Source organism: Lineus longissimus, chromosome 3 (assembly GCF_910592395.1).
Source record: "Lineus longissimus chromosome 3, tnLinLong1.2, whole genome shotgun sequence".
NCBI lineage: Eukaryota > Metazoa > Nemertea > Pilidiophora > Heteronemertea > Lineidae > Lineus > Lineus longissimus.
Window position 1 is genome coordinate 12,482,462 of NC_088310.1, and position 14,919 is coordinate 12,497,380.

Below are 14,919 nucleotides of genomic sequence, written 5' to 3' on the forward strand. Positions count from 1 at the left end.
TCTGGCAGTCTTTAACGAGGTGATCCAATGACCCGCAAAAATAGCATGGCATAGGCCTTCCCCTACCTCTACCACCTCTTGAATATGGATACCGACCATAAGGTCTATAATTGCCGTAATTATAACCACTATTATAACCTCTTCCATATGAAGGATACCCCGAGGAATACTGATCGTGGAGCTGAGGGAAAAGACCTTGCAGTGGCGACTGTGGCCTCACCGGCGACTTCTTTTTACGTTTGCGGTTCACCTCATCACTATCGGAATCGCTGTCCGATTTCGCCCTCGAGGAGCGCTTACATTTCGCTAATGCCTTGGCTATGGCATCCGAGGCTCCTCCTCCTAAAACTTGCAAAACAAATGTGGATAACTTCATTTTCCCCTGATGATTACGAGCTTGTCTGGCAAGCTCGTCGTAAACAGGCAACCTCGCATCTTCGGCTATTCTTGCGAGGTTTACCAAGTCATCCAATAATAACAATTTCAAGGATTCGTTAGGTTTATTCTGTGACGCCACGCTTCGTACCTTTTCCTTGATGACTCTAACGGCCTCGCTCTTTGCCGACTGGGTATTGACATCCTGGTCCGTTGTAACCGGAGTAGGAGGGGTCAGAGCATCATTCAGAATAGTCGTACTAGCTGCACTTGGTCCAGCCATCGGCTCCAGCTGAAATACAACATGTTGTATTATTTGATACGTATTATTGTAAGTGATAAGGCACGTTGACAAACATGCTCTAAGGTGTTACTTGCACAGGGTGCCGATCTAGTTCCACTATTATTGCCCAATTCTCAGATGGGAATAACGACAGGGCTCGGGGTGAGCTACTCTAATGCCTACACTAACATTGGTTAATTAGGATCGCAAAAAATGCTCACTTACCAAATCCTGGCCCTTAGGTTGACCAATCTCATTCGCCAGAAGAATTGCCGAGTGCACCAAGATCCTTAAATTTACGATGTTCATCTCTCTATCCGTTAATTCTAGAAAGTCTTCGGACTCTTTCGCTGTGATGTCTGTGAAGGCTTGGGCTAGGGCGTCCTGCGTTAGGTCCTCCAACCCTTTGTCTGGCTGTAACCTCGCCCACTCCTTGGGTACCTCTGTACTGGCCTTCACTTTTTTGACGAGTTGAATGACTATGTCCCGATCCTTCAAGGAGTGACGTCTTTTTAGTACTGGTGGCAATACCATTCTACTGCAATAAATACCGGAGTATAAGAACTTTTCTCGTACGGTGCCGCGAGACCCGCCCAGAAATCGAGCTCCAACCTGGAAAGTAGAACTTACCTGAATATTCGCATGAACCATGTGAGTTTCGACGTATGAGTGACTCTCTCTGTCTACCCGTCACCTTATATAGCCAAGCTTCACAATGGTGTTTTAGAAAGTTATGTGTAACTCTTACGCAATCGTCTGAAGGCCGTGGCAACCAAGTTGTTTTCTCAATAGCAGATTTCTGATGTGCCCAAAAATGTGCCCGGCCCGATAACAGCTTCCCTGACCATGTTGTAATACCGACATCTACACAATGGATTTAATCCCGTGCCGTTCTGTACATTACGATTTCCTCTGTGGCACAGGTGTCAGATTACTCTAACCAGCCTTATATACTATGATTTATACTATATGTCAACAACCGTGTTGTCCTCCTTCCTTCACAACACTCCAACTATGCTGAGATATTATAACCTTTCTCTAGGAAAATGAACAAATCCAAGATATCGTAACTATTTGCCAACAAAGCAACCGCGATACCTAGCTAGTGTTAAAGTTTTTGAATACCGAGGCCAGCCTCTCTCCCTGCTGTAGAAATTATAAGGATACGACACACTCTCAAATGCCGACGCCAATCATCCTACTAGCCATTCCCGGGAGCTATGATCCAACATCATGTACCATAACTACCGATACCAACCCAGACACTAAATATAAGCACCCCTGGTGCTACACTATTATTCACATCAAAGCAATCCCACATGCTGTTGCCAACAATCCTACATGTTGGACCTAAATCACACAGATACCAGCAATCCTACATGCTGTACTCAAATCAGAAAGATACTAGCAATCCTACATGCTGTACTAAATCATAAAAATACTGCAGCAATCCTACATGCTGTACCCCAATCACAAAGTAATCCCACGTGCCTGCCACCCTCAAGCAGGTGAACTCAAGCCCCGGCCTGGCTATTCCAATATTCGCATAGTGTACACCGTAGTCCAATCGAGCTAACATCAAAACTAAGCAATAAAATACAAACTGGCTTTACAAAATAGATTCACTCAGAAAACGTCGAGAAATAAACCATTATAAATCGGCAGTATTACTTACATTCTAAAAAACGCACGAGCGACATGAAAACGCGTCCTGTCGGCCATGCAACAAGCAAATCTATGGTTGACGTCATTCGTCACGTGGATTGTCACTTAGGGTGACTCAGGTTCACCACCAGATTCTATGCATCACAGGAACAGTCCTGATCATATTAATATCAACCCCTACTTCATTCCATATTTCGCAAACTAATGAACCAAATTCAATGCGGTTTTCACGGTATTGTCAGAAATTTCGTTTTCTTAACATACTTCTTGGCAGAAATGTGATTGCATAAGTTTTTCATTATGTAATCGGCCATTTAAAAAACCCTTACAAAATGTCTGACAATATGGTGAAAACCGCATTGATTTTGGTCCATTAGTTTGCGAAATATAATATGAAGTAGGTGTTGATATCAATATGATCGAGACTGCACACTCAATTTGGCTTCACCACTGTTGAAGACATCCTCCACAAATACTGCCCGACTCACGCTTAAGTGCATGCATGGCACACCACACCAAAGAAAAAGTGGTTTGCAGATGTCACTTGTCAATAAGACCAGTATAAAAAATATCAGGCACAATACAACGTGTAAATAAAATCGTGTACAAGGAAGACAGGTGCTCTAACAGAATGTCGCAGCTACCAAAGAGCAAGTGCTCCGCTGTTATATTATCATAACCCGGGGAGGAATTACGTTTTAACTTCTTAATCCCCAGCCCGACTTGGTCAACGGAGATGGAACAGTCATTAGGCCCGAGCAGATGGCGCTCCATCTGCTCAGAAAAGTGCCCCTCCACTGACGGTGTCACCCCATGCTGAAATTCTGTTAGAGGAAATAAAAAATTGTCATTCATTACATTCGAGTAAAAAAGGCCAAAATCATCTGCTTTTAGCGAGGATTCCAGTTTCTTCCTCTTACTCTTTCTGATGGCATTCCAAAACCTACCCGTTCTACCACGAACAAGAAACCCATCATCCTTATTATACTTGTCCTGGAGCTCATTGTTAAAATGCTTACGAAGGAGTTTCCGATAGAGTTTCTTGACCCCTTTGAAGCACTTATAAACCTCCCCGCTACGTGGCCTATCGCATGCAACCCAAAGTGACCACCAACATTTCTTCTGGTCACGAATCTGATTAAGCTCTGGATTTCAGAACGCTTTAGGCTTAAAACCGGGCCGTTTAGAATATCCAGCCTCTTTTGCTGAAGAAAGCAAAGTGTCACAAATCTTGGAGACATACTCATTTATCATGAACTCTTCACTTACTCGGTCTCGACACCGGGGAGCTGAGAGTACAGGAATGGATTTGAGACGGGTCTCAAGGAATTTACGATAACGGTCAGTGTTAATGTAGGATAATTACTGAACACTAGTATATAGAAATGCACGTTGTACATAATGTATCCGTAATGTAATTATGGCGTCTAGCCTGATTAGAGTTGACATGACATTTAGGGCCGTATTCAATATGCTGTTTTAGCGACTCTTTAGTTAAACGGTGATTACCTCTTAAGCGCCGTTTAAATAGATGTTGTACGCGGGCGTATAAACGGAGGCCTAAACGGCCTTTCAAAAGTCGCGATCATCGGACATTTAGCTGTACGCGGTCAAATCCCCGATCATCGCGTAACTTTCATTGTCGACACCAGACCAAGTTTAATGAACTGACGTAATTCGAGACGGGTAGGGATATTTAAATGGGCTCGATCAGGCCTTGCACACTTTGTATGGTAGTTGCAACTATGGGACCGAAAAGAGCGGAAAATTTTACGCACGAGCAAAGGATGGGCCTCATCCAGCTCATTAGACTGCAGGTGAAGGTGATAGAAGACAAACGATCGGATACCTCCTCCAACAGAAAGAAACAGAAGGCGTGGGACGAAATCGAGAAACAAATGGCGGCGAATTTTCCCGAGAGGGCGAGGGCCTCTGCAAAGGACCTCAAGGAATTATGGAGAAGGATGAAAGGGAAGACCAAAACGGTCGCACGGGATAAGAAAATAGATATGGCCAAGACTGGCGGTGGAGCACCGGAAGTTGACGACCTCGACGAAGAAACAGTCGCAATTTTGTCCATTATAGCAAAAGATTTGGAGCAGATTAAGAACACTTACGACGATGATTGCACTGGAGCGGTCACCGACACTCGCGATGAGGATGTTACTGCAGGCACCAGTTCAAGCGGAAATACAAATAAGAGGCAAGTATGCCTTCTGATGATTATTATGAAAAATACACATTTCTGAGTTGCAGGAAGTGCGTGTATTTTACTGTCATTACAAGATACAGAGTGGCATCAGTATAAAACAAAAATATCTGGGATGGTTCTCGTGATGTAATGAACTGCAAAGCAAGTTACGAAAATTTACAAGCACTTGATTAACCAATGTTCTTTTACAGTGCATATCATTTGCCCACTGAATACGATGATGACACCGAACCAGATGTCGAGTTAGAAGAAGTGAGAAGCAACGAGGATCAATTGTCAGTTTGGTAAGAGAATCGTTGAAAATGGTGGATGAAAATTGTTGCCCTAATTTTCCTTTCAACAGTCATTAAAATGAAAAATTTCATTTCATCTTTTGAACACGATAGTCCTGTACTTTCTGATTTGTTAAAATGCCACTCCTTTTTCAGCGGGAATAACAAGTCCTCAACTCGTGGAAGGCTGTCGCCGTCCTCGACAGTCTGCCGTGAGTAGACAACCCACACCAGTTCACGTCAGCAGACACTCGTTGCCACACATCAGCAGAGAGCCGTCGCTCCGAGACAGCCGACAAGTTCAGCATTACAGAAGACGACCGAAGCCTTGTCTTATCTGAAAGAGGAACACGACATGAAGATGGAATTATTGGAACTTCAGAAACAGGCAGCTATATGTAAACGAAAGGCCTATGAAGCAAAAACTGAATATTACAAAGAAAAACTTAAACAGAAGCGAATCGACCTTTGAATTCTGAAGGGACAAATCCACTTATTAATTCATCCATTTATGTTGCTCTTACTGATTAAAATGCTGCATGATGAATCGTTGTCGGAATAAGTTTCCTCTGAAATTTACTTCAGCCGGGTTGATGGGTCGTTCTGGTTCACCGATTTCACGTCGAGGAAGGTCAGCTTCTGGCTCCGGTACAGGATCATTCATTCGTGTGGCGAGATTATGTAAGCAGGTGGTCGCAACTATTATTGCCATATTGTGATCCAACTGAAAAATGAAATTTAATATCAGAGTCAGTTTATCTGTGTTAACGTGTTTTTTTGGCAAAGCGTACAACACAAGGGGGAGTAAACCGTTTCCATCACCAGTGAACCGTTTATGATACTCACTGAACACCTCAGATGCATTCCCTTGGAGACGCAGGGAAATCTCTTTTTCCAAATCCCGAATGCTCGTTCAACCACTCCCCGGGTACGTCGTTGGGCATTGTTGTAACGGTTCTCCTCTGGTGTTGTTGGGTTGCGAACCGGGGTAAGCATGAACGTGCTGCAAGTGTAGGCCGGATCCCCTAGCAAAATGCCTCTGTATTCCCCTGCTTGAAATTTACGGAATAGTTGTGATTCTTGAAATATCCGCGAGTCATGTGCCGAACCGTACCATCTGGCAACAATGTTAGTGAAAAGAAGTTGATGGTCCACAACACCCTGGCAGTTGATACTATACCAACCTTTACGATTGATAAAATGGGCCGCACGCTCCCCACCAGGATTAACTATAGCAACATGGGAACCGTCTATAGCACCAACGACCCCAGGGAATTGGGCAATCTCATAGAAGCCTTCGGCAATAGTTCTCCTTTCTTCCGGTGTGGTTGGAAAGTGAATGAATTGCTGACGTCTGGCACAAATAGCAGAGGAAACGCGATGAACCACCCTGCAGACAGTTGCCTGGGATACGCCACACATATCACCAATGTCCATTTGGAATGATGCCCTGGCATAAAAGCGCATGGCAACCAGCACCTGCTGCTCCGGGTTCAGAGCATGATTACTCTCCTTTAGTGGCATCAAATCCGGGGCTAAGAAATCTACTAGCCAACGAAATGTGTCCTTGGAAACCCGGAATCTGCGGATAAATTTACTGTCGCTATACTTTCGGAGCGCATCCACTCGGACCTCAAATACTCTTTCGACACGAGGACGACCCAACAGTACCTCCTCCTCCTCCTCCTCTTGTGCAAACTCAAGAATTTGTAAAACCGCCTCCATGATGTCTAAACCTGTGCTGCATGTACTTGCGTTCCACCTAAACGCGGACATAAACATGCCCAGCCCGGCGATTAAATTTTCTTTTGTTGCTTAGACGTCGGCTAACCGCATGTTGGATAATAGCTTATTCTGAATTGGCGTATAACTTTAGACAGGCGATGATCGGGCGATCAAGAAATTTGTACGCGCGTAACCCTTAAACAGTCGCTAAAACACCATATTGAATACGGCCCTTAGAGTTTACATGACATTTAAACGCGCCTATAAATATAAAAGGGCATGATCATATAGTGGATTATAGTACAAGTTATATTACGTTGTGTTCGTTGCGTTAGAGAGTCACGTGCATTTGATGAGCAAACTTCAACGGCAAAATGTATAAGCGATATAATGCTCAGACGCAATACCAATATCATCAATTGTCACAAGTGATCCGCTTGATCTGGCTATCCTTGCCATGATCAGGCCTATTCTTGACAGTGGTAATCGTCGGTTGTTTGATTTGACTATCCTTGTCATGATCAGAACAATCAGTGTTCAAGTTTGGAGATTCATTACATCCAGATGATACCTCGATCAGATATAATTTCGCGATTGGTCGATTTGTGTGTCCAGATTTTGTTTTGATGTTGGCAGCACGTGCCAAGCCATCATTGCCGTAGATGAGAGATTCCATCACTGCCATATCCCAGTTCGCCCGTTTCTTTTGATCAGAATGTACGAGTACAACATCACCAGGTTTGACACAATTATAAATATCGCCAAGTTTTGTCTGCAGTTCATGACGTTCTCTTAATGCAGTGAGGTATTCACTGCTCCATCGATTCCAGAATCATTCTAGAATGGATGCTAGGTTGTCACATCGTTTGATGAGATCATCTCTGTTGTATGTCGGATCTGAGAGTTCATCTGCGTCATAACTGGCATGTGGTAGATGGGTTAACAATCTTCCATATAGTAAATGCGCTGGAGTTAACGGTGTTGGCTCGTTTTCACTGTAGACGTACGTTATGGGACGATTATTGAGCACTAATTCAATTTCGCAAAGCATGGTGGTCATTTCGTCGCGAGTGACGTAAGCGCGCCTAAGCACTTTCTTTAACGAGAGTTTGGTAAGTCCGATAATGCGTTCATAGAATCCTCCCCACCAAGGGGCGCGCTTGGGAATGAATGTCGAATCGACGTGTTTGTTTGCCATTTCGATTTTGACCTCTTTGGCGGCGGATAGGAAAGTTGTTGCATTGTCACTAATTACGCGTTTTGGGAGTGATCGCCTGGCTGAAAAGCGGCAGAACGCACGTAAGAACGTTTGTGAAGATAAATCTCCGACGAGTTCTAGGTGGACTGCGCGTGTGTTTGCACATGTAAACAAGCATACATAGCATTTATGTTCACCGAAATGAGATTTGTCGTAAAGTTCTCCTGTGTAGTCAACTCCTGTTATTGTAAACGGTGGGGCTTGGTGTACGCGGAATTCCGGTAATGGAGCTCTGAGTGGTTTCACGTAAGGTAATCCAGCTACCTTCTTACAAATGACGCATGACCAAAGGACGGACTTAACCATTACACGTATTTTTGTAATCCAGTAGACCTGACGTAGGAATGTTACAGCGGCTTGAACACCTGAATGTAGGGTTCGTTCATGCACATCAACGATGAGAAGCTTAGTGAACGGATGATGCGTATTGGGAATTTCGCGTCCTCAGTGATTGGGGCATTATGTAAGCGGCCTCCACAACGTAGGATCTGCTGGTCGTCCAGGAACAATTGAGAAATTAAAGGAGACTCACCTTGGGTAAGGGGAACTTTGGTGACAATTTCACGAAACGAACAAAATACGGAGGAATTACATGAGATGACGTCACTGATTCCCGCCAGCAGTTATTTAGAGATTATTATAAAATTGATGACATGGAAAACACAAATTTCCAAAGACCACAAAACGAACCATCTCCATTTTGGGAGGGTTTCACCTAGGGAGGGCATGTAATTCCTCCGTATTTTGTTCGTTTCGTGAAATTGTCATCAAAGTTCGCCTTACCCAAGGTAAGTCTCCTTTAATTTTAATTTCTCAATTTCACTTCACTCACTAAAATAACTATGGAATTCCATGAGAGGTTTAGAGCCCATGGAATCCACACAATAAAATACACACAATAAAATAGACGACTATTTCAAATTGAAACTTCAATTACTTTTAGTATAAAAACCTAAAAGTCAGTTTTCCTGATTCTCTCATCAAACTGATCTAACAAAACAAAACCTAGATATCTACTAGGAGATGAATAAGTTATCAGTACTCATCATGATGGGCTTACTGAACCTTTGTAAATGGGTCATGCTAACTCGAGTGGAAAGGCCAGCATGGCATGGGAAGGAGATGAATAAGTTATCAGTACTTATCATGATGGGCTCACTGAGCCTTTTGTAAATGGGTCATGCTAACCCGAGTGGAAAAGCCAGCATGGGTGCAGCATACTTATTCCCTGGGCAACATACTGATATCAGTGAGCATGTTGCATAAACCCATTAAGTTTGATGAATGGGTTCAAGGTACCGATACTCCATGGTACATCAAAACCATTCAACAAAACCCATATGGGTACGCCAAACCCATGCATTACTCTATGGGCACATCTAACCCATTCGCTGTACCCAATGGGTACATGGAAGTGATTGTTGTCACTGCATAGCCAGTAGCTGTAAAGAGTCATGCATGTACAACAATGACCTAAGAAATTACTATAAAGAATAACCTTTATTAACTACGAACATAACTAATAACTAATTACAGTCACAGCTTGGACAATACATTGTACAAGGAAGAACCATGATGCATACTTAGTCTTGACAACAAGACATGGTATAAAGTCCGGCGAAAGAAATTGCCGCTACTTCATGTACATGATAGTATAAGGCCTGCTATTAGTAGAGGCAATCCCTCTATCGGGACCCTACATTACAGCCTATTTCACACTACAATCGAAGGGAAGATCCATGAAGGATAGATCACTAGCCATTTCACAAGGAAATGGCACTCCTATTTTTGGACATTTCACACAGAATACACAACACGGATTCTGCATGCGCATGAACCTTCAAAGACTGGCATATCTAAAAACACTCACTTTGCCAAAAATGGGACAATTACGCATGACAAAGAACGAGTGATTTGAGGCAGCGCTGGGAAAAGTCATTTTTAGTTTTTTAGTCAACCACTCATCAAATGGACTATAGTGGCATTGCACTTACATGTAGTGTGCAATCAGGGACTTATTACAACTCCCTGGTGCAATGCTTCCCTGGTCAAACAATTGAACTGCCTGCGCGCCACGCCCACTAACAAAAAAGGTTACTGTCTTAGCTTGGACATGAAAGTAGGCCTAACAGTGTACATGTACAGTCTCGGTCAAAAGCAAATGAACTCCAGTAAATCCTTTGCTACTCTTAAAGTATGCACTGATTAGAAAATTTAGAATAATTTTTCCGCTAAAAATTTTATAGCTAATCATTGATAAATATGAAAGCCATTCAAAAGAAAAAATACAAGATCTATTTTTATTCATTTTCATATTTTCAAATTGTGATTTGTGATATCAACAATTTTCTTGTTGCCTGGACAGTTCAGTAATATGTTGGTACATAACATATTTAGATTTCAGCTATAATCAATGCATATTTGAATAGTGAAAGATTTACAGGTGTTCATTTCCTTTTGACCGAGAGTGTACATTGCACTACACCAAAATCATGAATAACATCTAAATGAAAACAATAAAATTGAACATAACAATTTACCAGCAGCTGGGGCACTCCCTGCTTTTTTCTACAACCATGCTGACAGCCAGACCAGTACATTTTAAATCAGTACTGCTTCAAACATTTCAATTCCAGAATATTACAACCTTCAAAAAATTAAGACAGGCTAGAGACGACCAGCTTATGGCATACACAGACAGAGCCCAGGAGTTAGATGAAAGCCATGGAGGCCATTGGCCACTGTGCCTTCCTCATTTGCCTTGGTGCCTCCCCAGGCCAGTATAGTTTCTTTCATGTTATTCATTCATCAAGGCCACTCTACTCATAGTCAAACTAATTACATGTAGGTTTTATGTCATCAAGAAATGAAACCAGGTGCATTTATCTAGGGACTTTATAAATTACACTTGTGTCTCAGGTTGGAAAGTAGAACATTTAAAAAATGGCCAGGTTTTGGGCAGCATTAAAATTGAGCGAAACACAACCCCATCCATAAACATGATAACACTACAGTCTCAGCATATAGTGTGAGAAACAAAACACACTTGAATACTGTACCAAAATCGTTATAAAGTATGAAATAACAATTTCATAACATAACAAATTACAGTTACTGCTTGATTTGAACACAGTTTATTGACAGCGATGCCAATACACTCAGTACTGCTTTAAACATTTCTAAAATACATGTATAACTGTAAAAATTAGAACAGACAAATAATAAAGAATTAGAACAGACGGACAAGAAAATTGGAAAGTTAGACGAGCTTACCTGTAAGTGAAGTCTGACTTGAATCTTATGAATTTCCCAATTCCTTTCCTAGAGCGCTAACATGAGATACTGACGTCATACTGCTGAACTCATCCTTGAAAGCTCCTTTTTTGTTGCCATGAACAAAGCCTCAATAAGAACAGGGGAGGGAGGGAACGGGCATGTTAGCGCTCTTGGAAAGGAATTGGGAAATTCATAAGATTCAAGTCAGACTTCACTTACAGGTAAACTCGTCTAACTTTCCAATCTTATTTCATTTCCCAATTCCCCAAGAGCACTCCCATGAGACTTCAGAGCCCATGGCTCAACAAAAAAGGAAAAACACAATTATATCAAACCAAATCAACTTTATTCAGTTTTATTCCAACTAATTCTCAATGTGCAACACCGTCTCCTGAAATGTGCCTTTACCATTTTGATTCTTTATAGGCTTGTTATAGTATTTAGTAAAAGTGCTAACTCTGGACCAGCCACCAGCTGCTAGTATATCTTGCAACTTGGCCCCCCCCCTCTTTTTGCCTTGCTGGAGGAGGCTGCACGGATGCTGCCTGGTTTAAATTCTGCTATGTCAACACCAGCTTCTTGTAATACTACTTTCACCCATCTTGAACAAGTGTCTGTTGTTGCTGCTTTAAATGGTTTCTTAAGAGTTAATAGTAACTGCTTAACGGTCCCTCTCCTAGGGAGAGTACATTGCAAATACTCTGTAAGGTACTTATGAACACAAAGCCGCCTATTCGCTGGGAAGGCTTTAAGAGTCAGAATATCTGGCTTATAGTTGGATCTGCCCTGCTTCAAGTCAGTGAGAGAAACAGTGAATTTATAGGCGTTAGCGGACACCTCCATCCGATCTGTGTGCAATGCTTTCAGTATTTGTGGCCTCTGGCCAGTTTCAAGCAATATCAAACAATATCGGGGCAGGTTTAGACGCTATTACTGTCGCAACCGCATTCTGTTGCGCGATGGTTGTCAGTACGCGTGACAAAAGCCGAAATGGCGGATTTACGAAGTTGTTGTGGAGTACCCAATCGGTCTGTGCTAACACGTCGATCCCCGCGGTCCATGGATCTGTGTACAGGCTGTTGTAAGGTAACAACTGGTGGTTTAGAAACGACGCGAAACGGTCGATTGTGTGCCGGCCCCACACCTGATCGAGGTAACGGAACAACGCGGGATGTAGTTTCCACTCGTACTGTGGTGCCAGTCTTGACAACCAATCTGCCTCGATATTGAGCCGTCCGGCTAAATACTTCGCTGAAATGTAGTCTCGTTGTCTATTGCAAATCGCCATATAGCTATAGCTATGTTGGTCAACTCCGCGCTTGGACCACCCTGTAGATTGATGTACGCTGCCGCGGACACATTGTCCGTCAGGACCTGCAGCGTCTTTCGGTTCAGTAGTCGCGCAAAGCTTTTCAGTCCCAGGTAAATTGCCATCAATTCCCTGTAGTTCGATGATTTCTGGCTTCTCTCTGCATCCCATAGGCCCTGAGCGCGCTGTCCCTGACACGTGGCACCCCAACCTATTGAAGACGCATCGGTAGTCATTTGCGTATCTATGGCGCGGTTGTGCACAGCCCGGCCATTCCAAGTATCTAGCGCCGCGTGCCACCACTCCAAATCTCGGCGTGTCCCGACGTCCAAAAGTAATCTGTCCTGCCATGACATCCGGGTTTTCAGTAACCGGTAGATATTTCGCAACAGTAATTTGGCGGGAATAATGGCTTTCGCCATAGACACACATTTACCGGCGATCCGCGCGAGCGCTCTTGCTGTCACTACGCCCTGTGCGAGGGCCCTAGTAATATCACGCCTAACGCTGGTTATACGTGCTCTAGGAATTTTAACCCACACTTTACCGTCCGAATTGAGGGTGGATATCACATACCCTAGAAAATCTCTAGAGGGGTCTGGTTCTAAGAACGACTTCTCAACATTTATACACCAACCTAAATCATACAACAACTGTACCAAAATATATCTGTGTTCACAAATGACACGTGGGGTTGCACTCAAAATATAGTCATCAACATAAACCACAAGCTTGCACCCTAAACTCCTGAGGAAGGTGACAACTGGCCTTAGAATCTTGTTAAAAACATATGGGCTCGCACTAAGCCCGAAAGGTAGCACACAACACGTGTAAAAATGACCTTTCCACTCAATACCTAAAAAACTCTGACTGCTCTCTGCAATAGGCACGTGGTGAAAACCAGATTTGATATCAATAGTGACCAGGTGATCTCCTGGCTCGACCTGTTTTAACACTGCATTAATGTCCTCATGAACAAAGGAGGGCGCTTCTACGCGTCCATTCAAGTCTCTCAGATCAACAATAAGTCTAAATTTACCCCCTTTCTTGGGTACCACATTCAATGGAGACACACCAAGAGGCTTACTCTCACAATGTTTAAGAGCCCCTGATTTCAACAGTTCGCTGATCTCTTTATCAATAAACAGGGCCTCTCGAGCTGAGAAATGTTTATTTCGAAAATGAAACGGCTCCGGTTCGGACCGAAAAGGAATGCGCACACCGTAAGTAATCCAGTCAAGTGCAGTCTCAGGTGCACCAATATCTCTCCAAGCGGAGAGACCTTCACGAATACTGCCAGCTGCAAACCGTCGAAACTTGTGCTGACACTTCACACCACACAGGGTCAGAACTACTGTGGCTCATTGCGTCGGTTCGTAGGAAACGACTGGTTACCACCAAAGGAGTTGTAGCCACTTCTGTTGCCACCAAAGGAATTGTAGCCACTGTCCTGCGAATAGCTATGGTAGTATTGTCCGCCTCTACCTCCTCTGAAGCCACCACGACCTCTTCCACTATATTGATGACCTGCCCACGAGCCACATTGGGCGTAGCTGCCTTGTTGCGATCTGGTTTGAATAGCTGCTATTTCAGCTGCATTACGAAGGTTAGTCAACGATGTGCCTGAAAACGTAGTAGTGTTTTTCTCCAGTGTCTTGAAAAATTTCGAGGTATTATCGTCAAAGGTGCTCTTCACAACAAGACCGGCGTACTCGCCTTGTAGGAAATTTATCTGGGCCGACAAGATCAGAAATAACTGTTGTAAGTCCTCTTCAGACAACTTCACATGGTCGCTTACAGCGCCATCTTGCGTATGCGTACTGAACCACTTCAATGCAGTTTCTGTGCATCGAGCGCTCTTGCTCAAAATATTGATCGCCGTCTGTGCCTCGGCTTTGATGCCTTGCTTTGAATCGAACACTTTAAGCTCGTTCGGCAACTTAACTTTCACCAAAGAGTCCTTAAGCATCTCAAAGTCCCTCTGCAGGTCGGCTGCACTGCCGGCGTTATTCGTGCCAGTCGCAGTGGGACCAACACTGTGTGCATGCACTGTATGTGTATTATTGCTCGGCCGTCGCGGATCTAGGCCGTGGCCGCCGACAAACTCATCAAAATACTTGGGCTCCGAACGTCGGGCCTCTATACCATCGAGTCTCGTAGATAACTCTGAATGTCCTCTACTCAAACCTGATACTGTTGCCAGTACTCTGTCCGGCTTTTCGAATATTTTTAGCTCAGCTGACAAAGTCAGCGGAGCTAGTCAAATAGCTATTCAATTGGTGTCCGTCCTTCCATCCATCCAGCCATCTGTAGACAAAGTTGGGCATTTTGTAATCATACAACCGAGGCACTTCAAATCTAGTCTTGCTTATAAACACCGCAGAAAATGTTGCTTACGGAAAAAATTTTGGGCGATTCGACTCAAATTCAGCTCCCCAGGGGGCAAAATGCGTAAATGAAAAAACAATTTTTGGACGCTCTATTCCAGCAGATAAAAGCTTGAAATAAACTTGAAAAGGTCTTCATGATACAGAAGTTTTGATA

General features: G+C 43.4%; 2 protein-coding genes across 2 annotated transcripts; one reads left to right on the forward strand and one right to left on the reverse strand.

The window, feature by feature from the left end:
* Positions 1–4,068: 4,068 nt before the first annotated feature.
* On the forward strand, positions 4,069–4,572 carry LOC135484775 (fibrinogen silencer-binding protein-like). Its single transcript, XM_064766455.1, has one exon. The coding sequence runs from the start codon at positions 4,069–4,071 to the stop codon at positions 4,570–4,572; it is 504 nt and encodes a 167-aa protein (XP_064622525.1).
* Positions 4,573–5,509: 937 nt separating this feature from the next.
* Positions 5,510–6,532, reverse strand: LOC135484776 (putative nuclease HARBI1). The gene is made up of 2 exons (XM_064766456.1): positions 5,922–6,532; positions 5,510–5,531 (listed from the first exon to the last, which is right to left on the reverse strand). Exons 1-2 carry the CDS (start codon positions 6,530–6,532, stop codon positions 5,510–5,512), a joined length of 633 nt encoding a protein of 210 aa, XP_064622526.1.
* Positions 6,533–14,919: the final 8,387 nt, after the last annotated feature.

Excerpts from the sequence above, each read along its gene's own strand:
- LOC135484775 (XM_064766455.1), top strand. The coding sequence starts at position 4,069 with ATGGGACCGAAAAGAGCGGAAAATTTTACGCACGAGCAAAGGATGGGC.
- LOC135484776 (XM_064766456.1), bottom strand. The coding sequence starts at position 6,532 with ATGGAGGCGGTTTTACAAATTCTTGAGTTTGCACAAGAGGAGGAGGAG. Across the intron at positions 5,532-5,921 it reads ACTAACATTGTTGCCAGATG|TTGGATCACAATATGGCAAT; the intron begins GTACGGTTCGGC and ends TTCATTTTTCAG.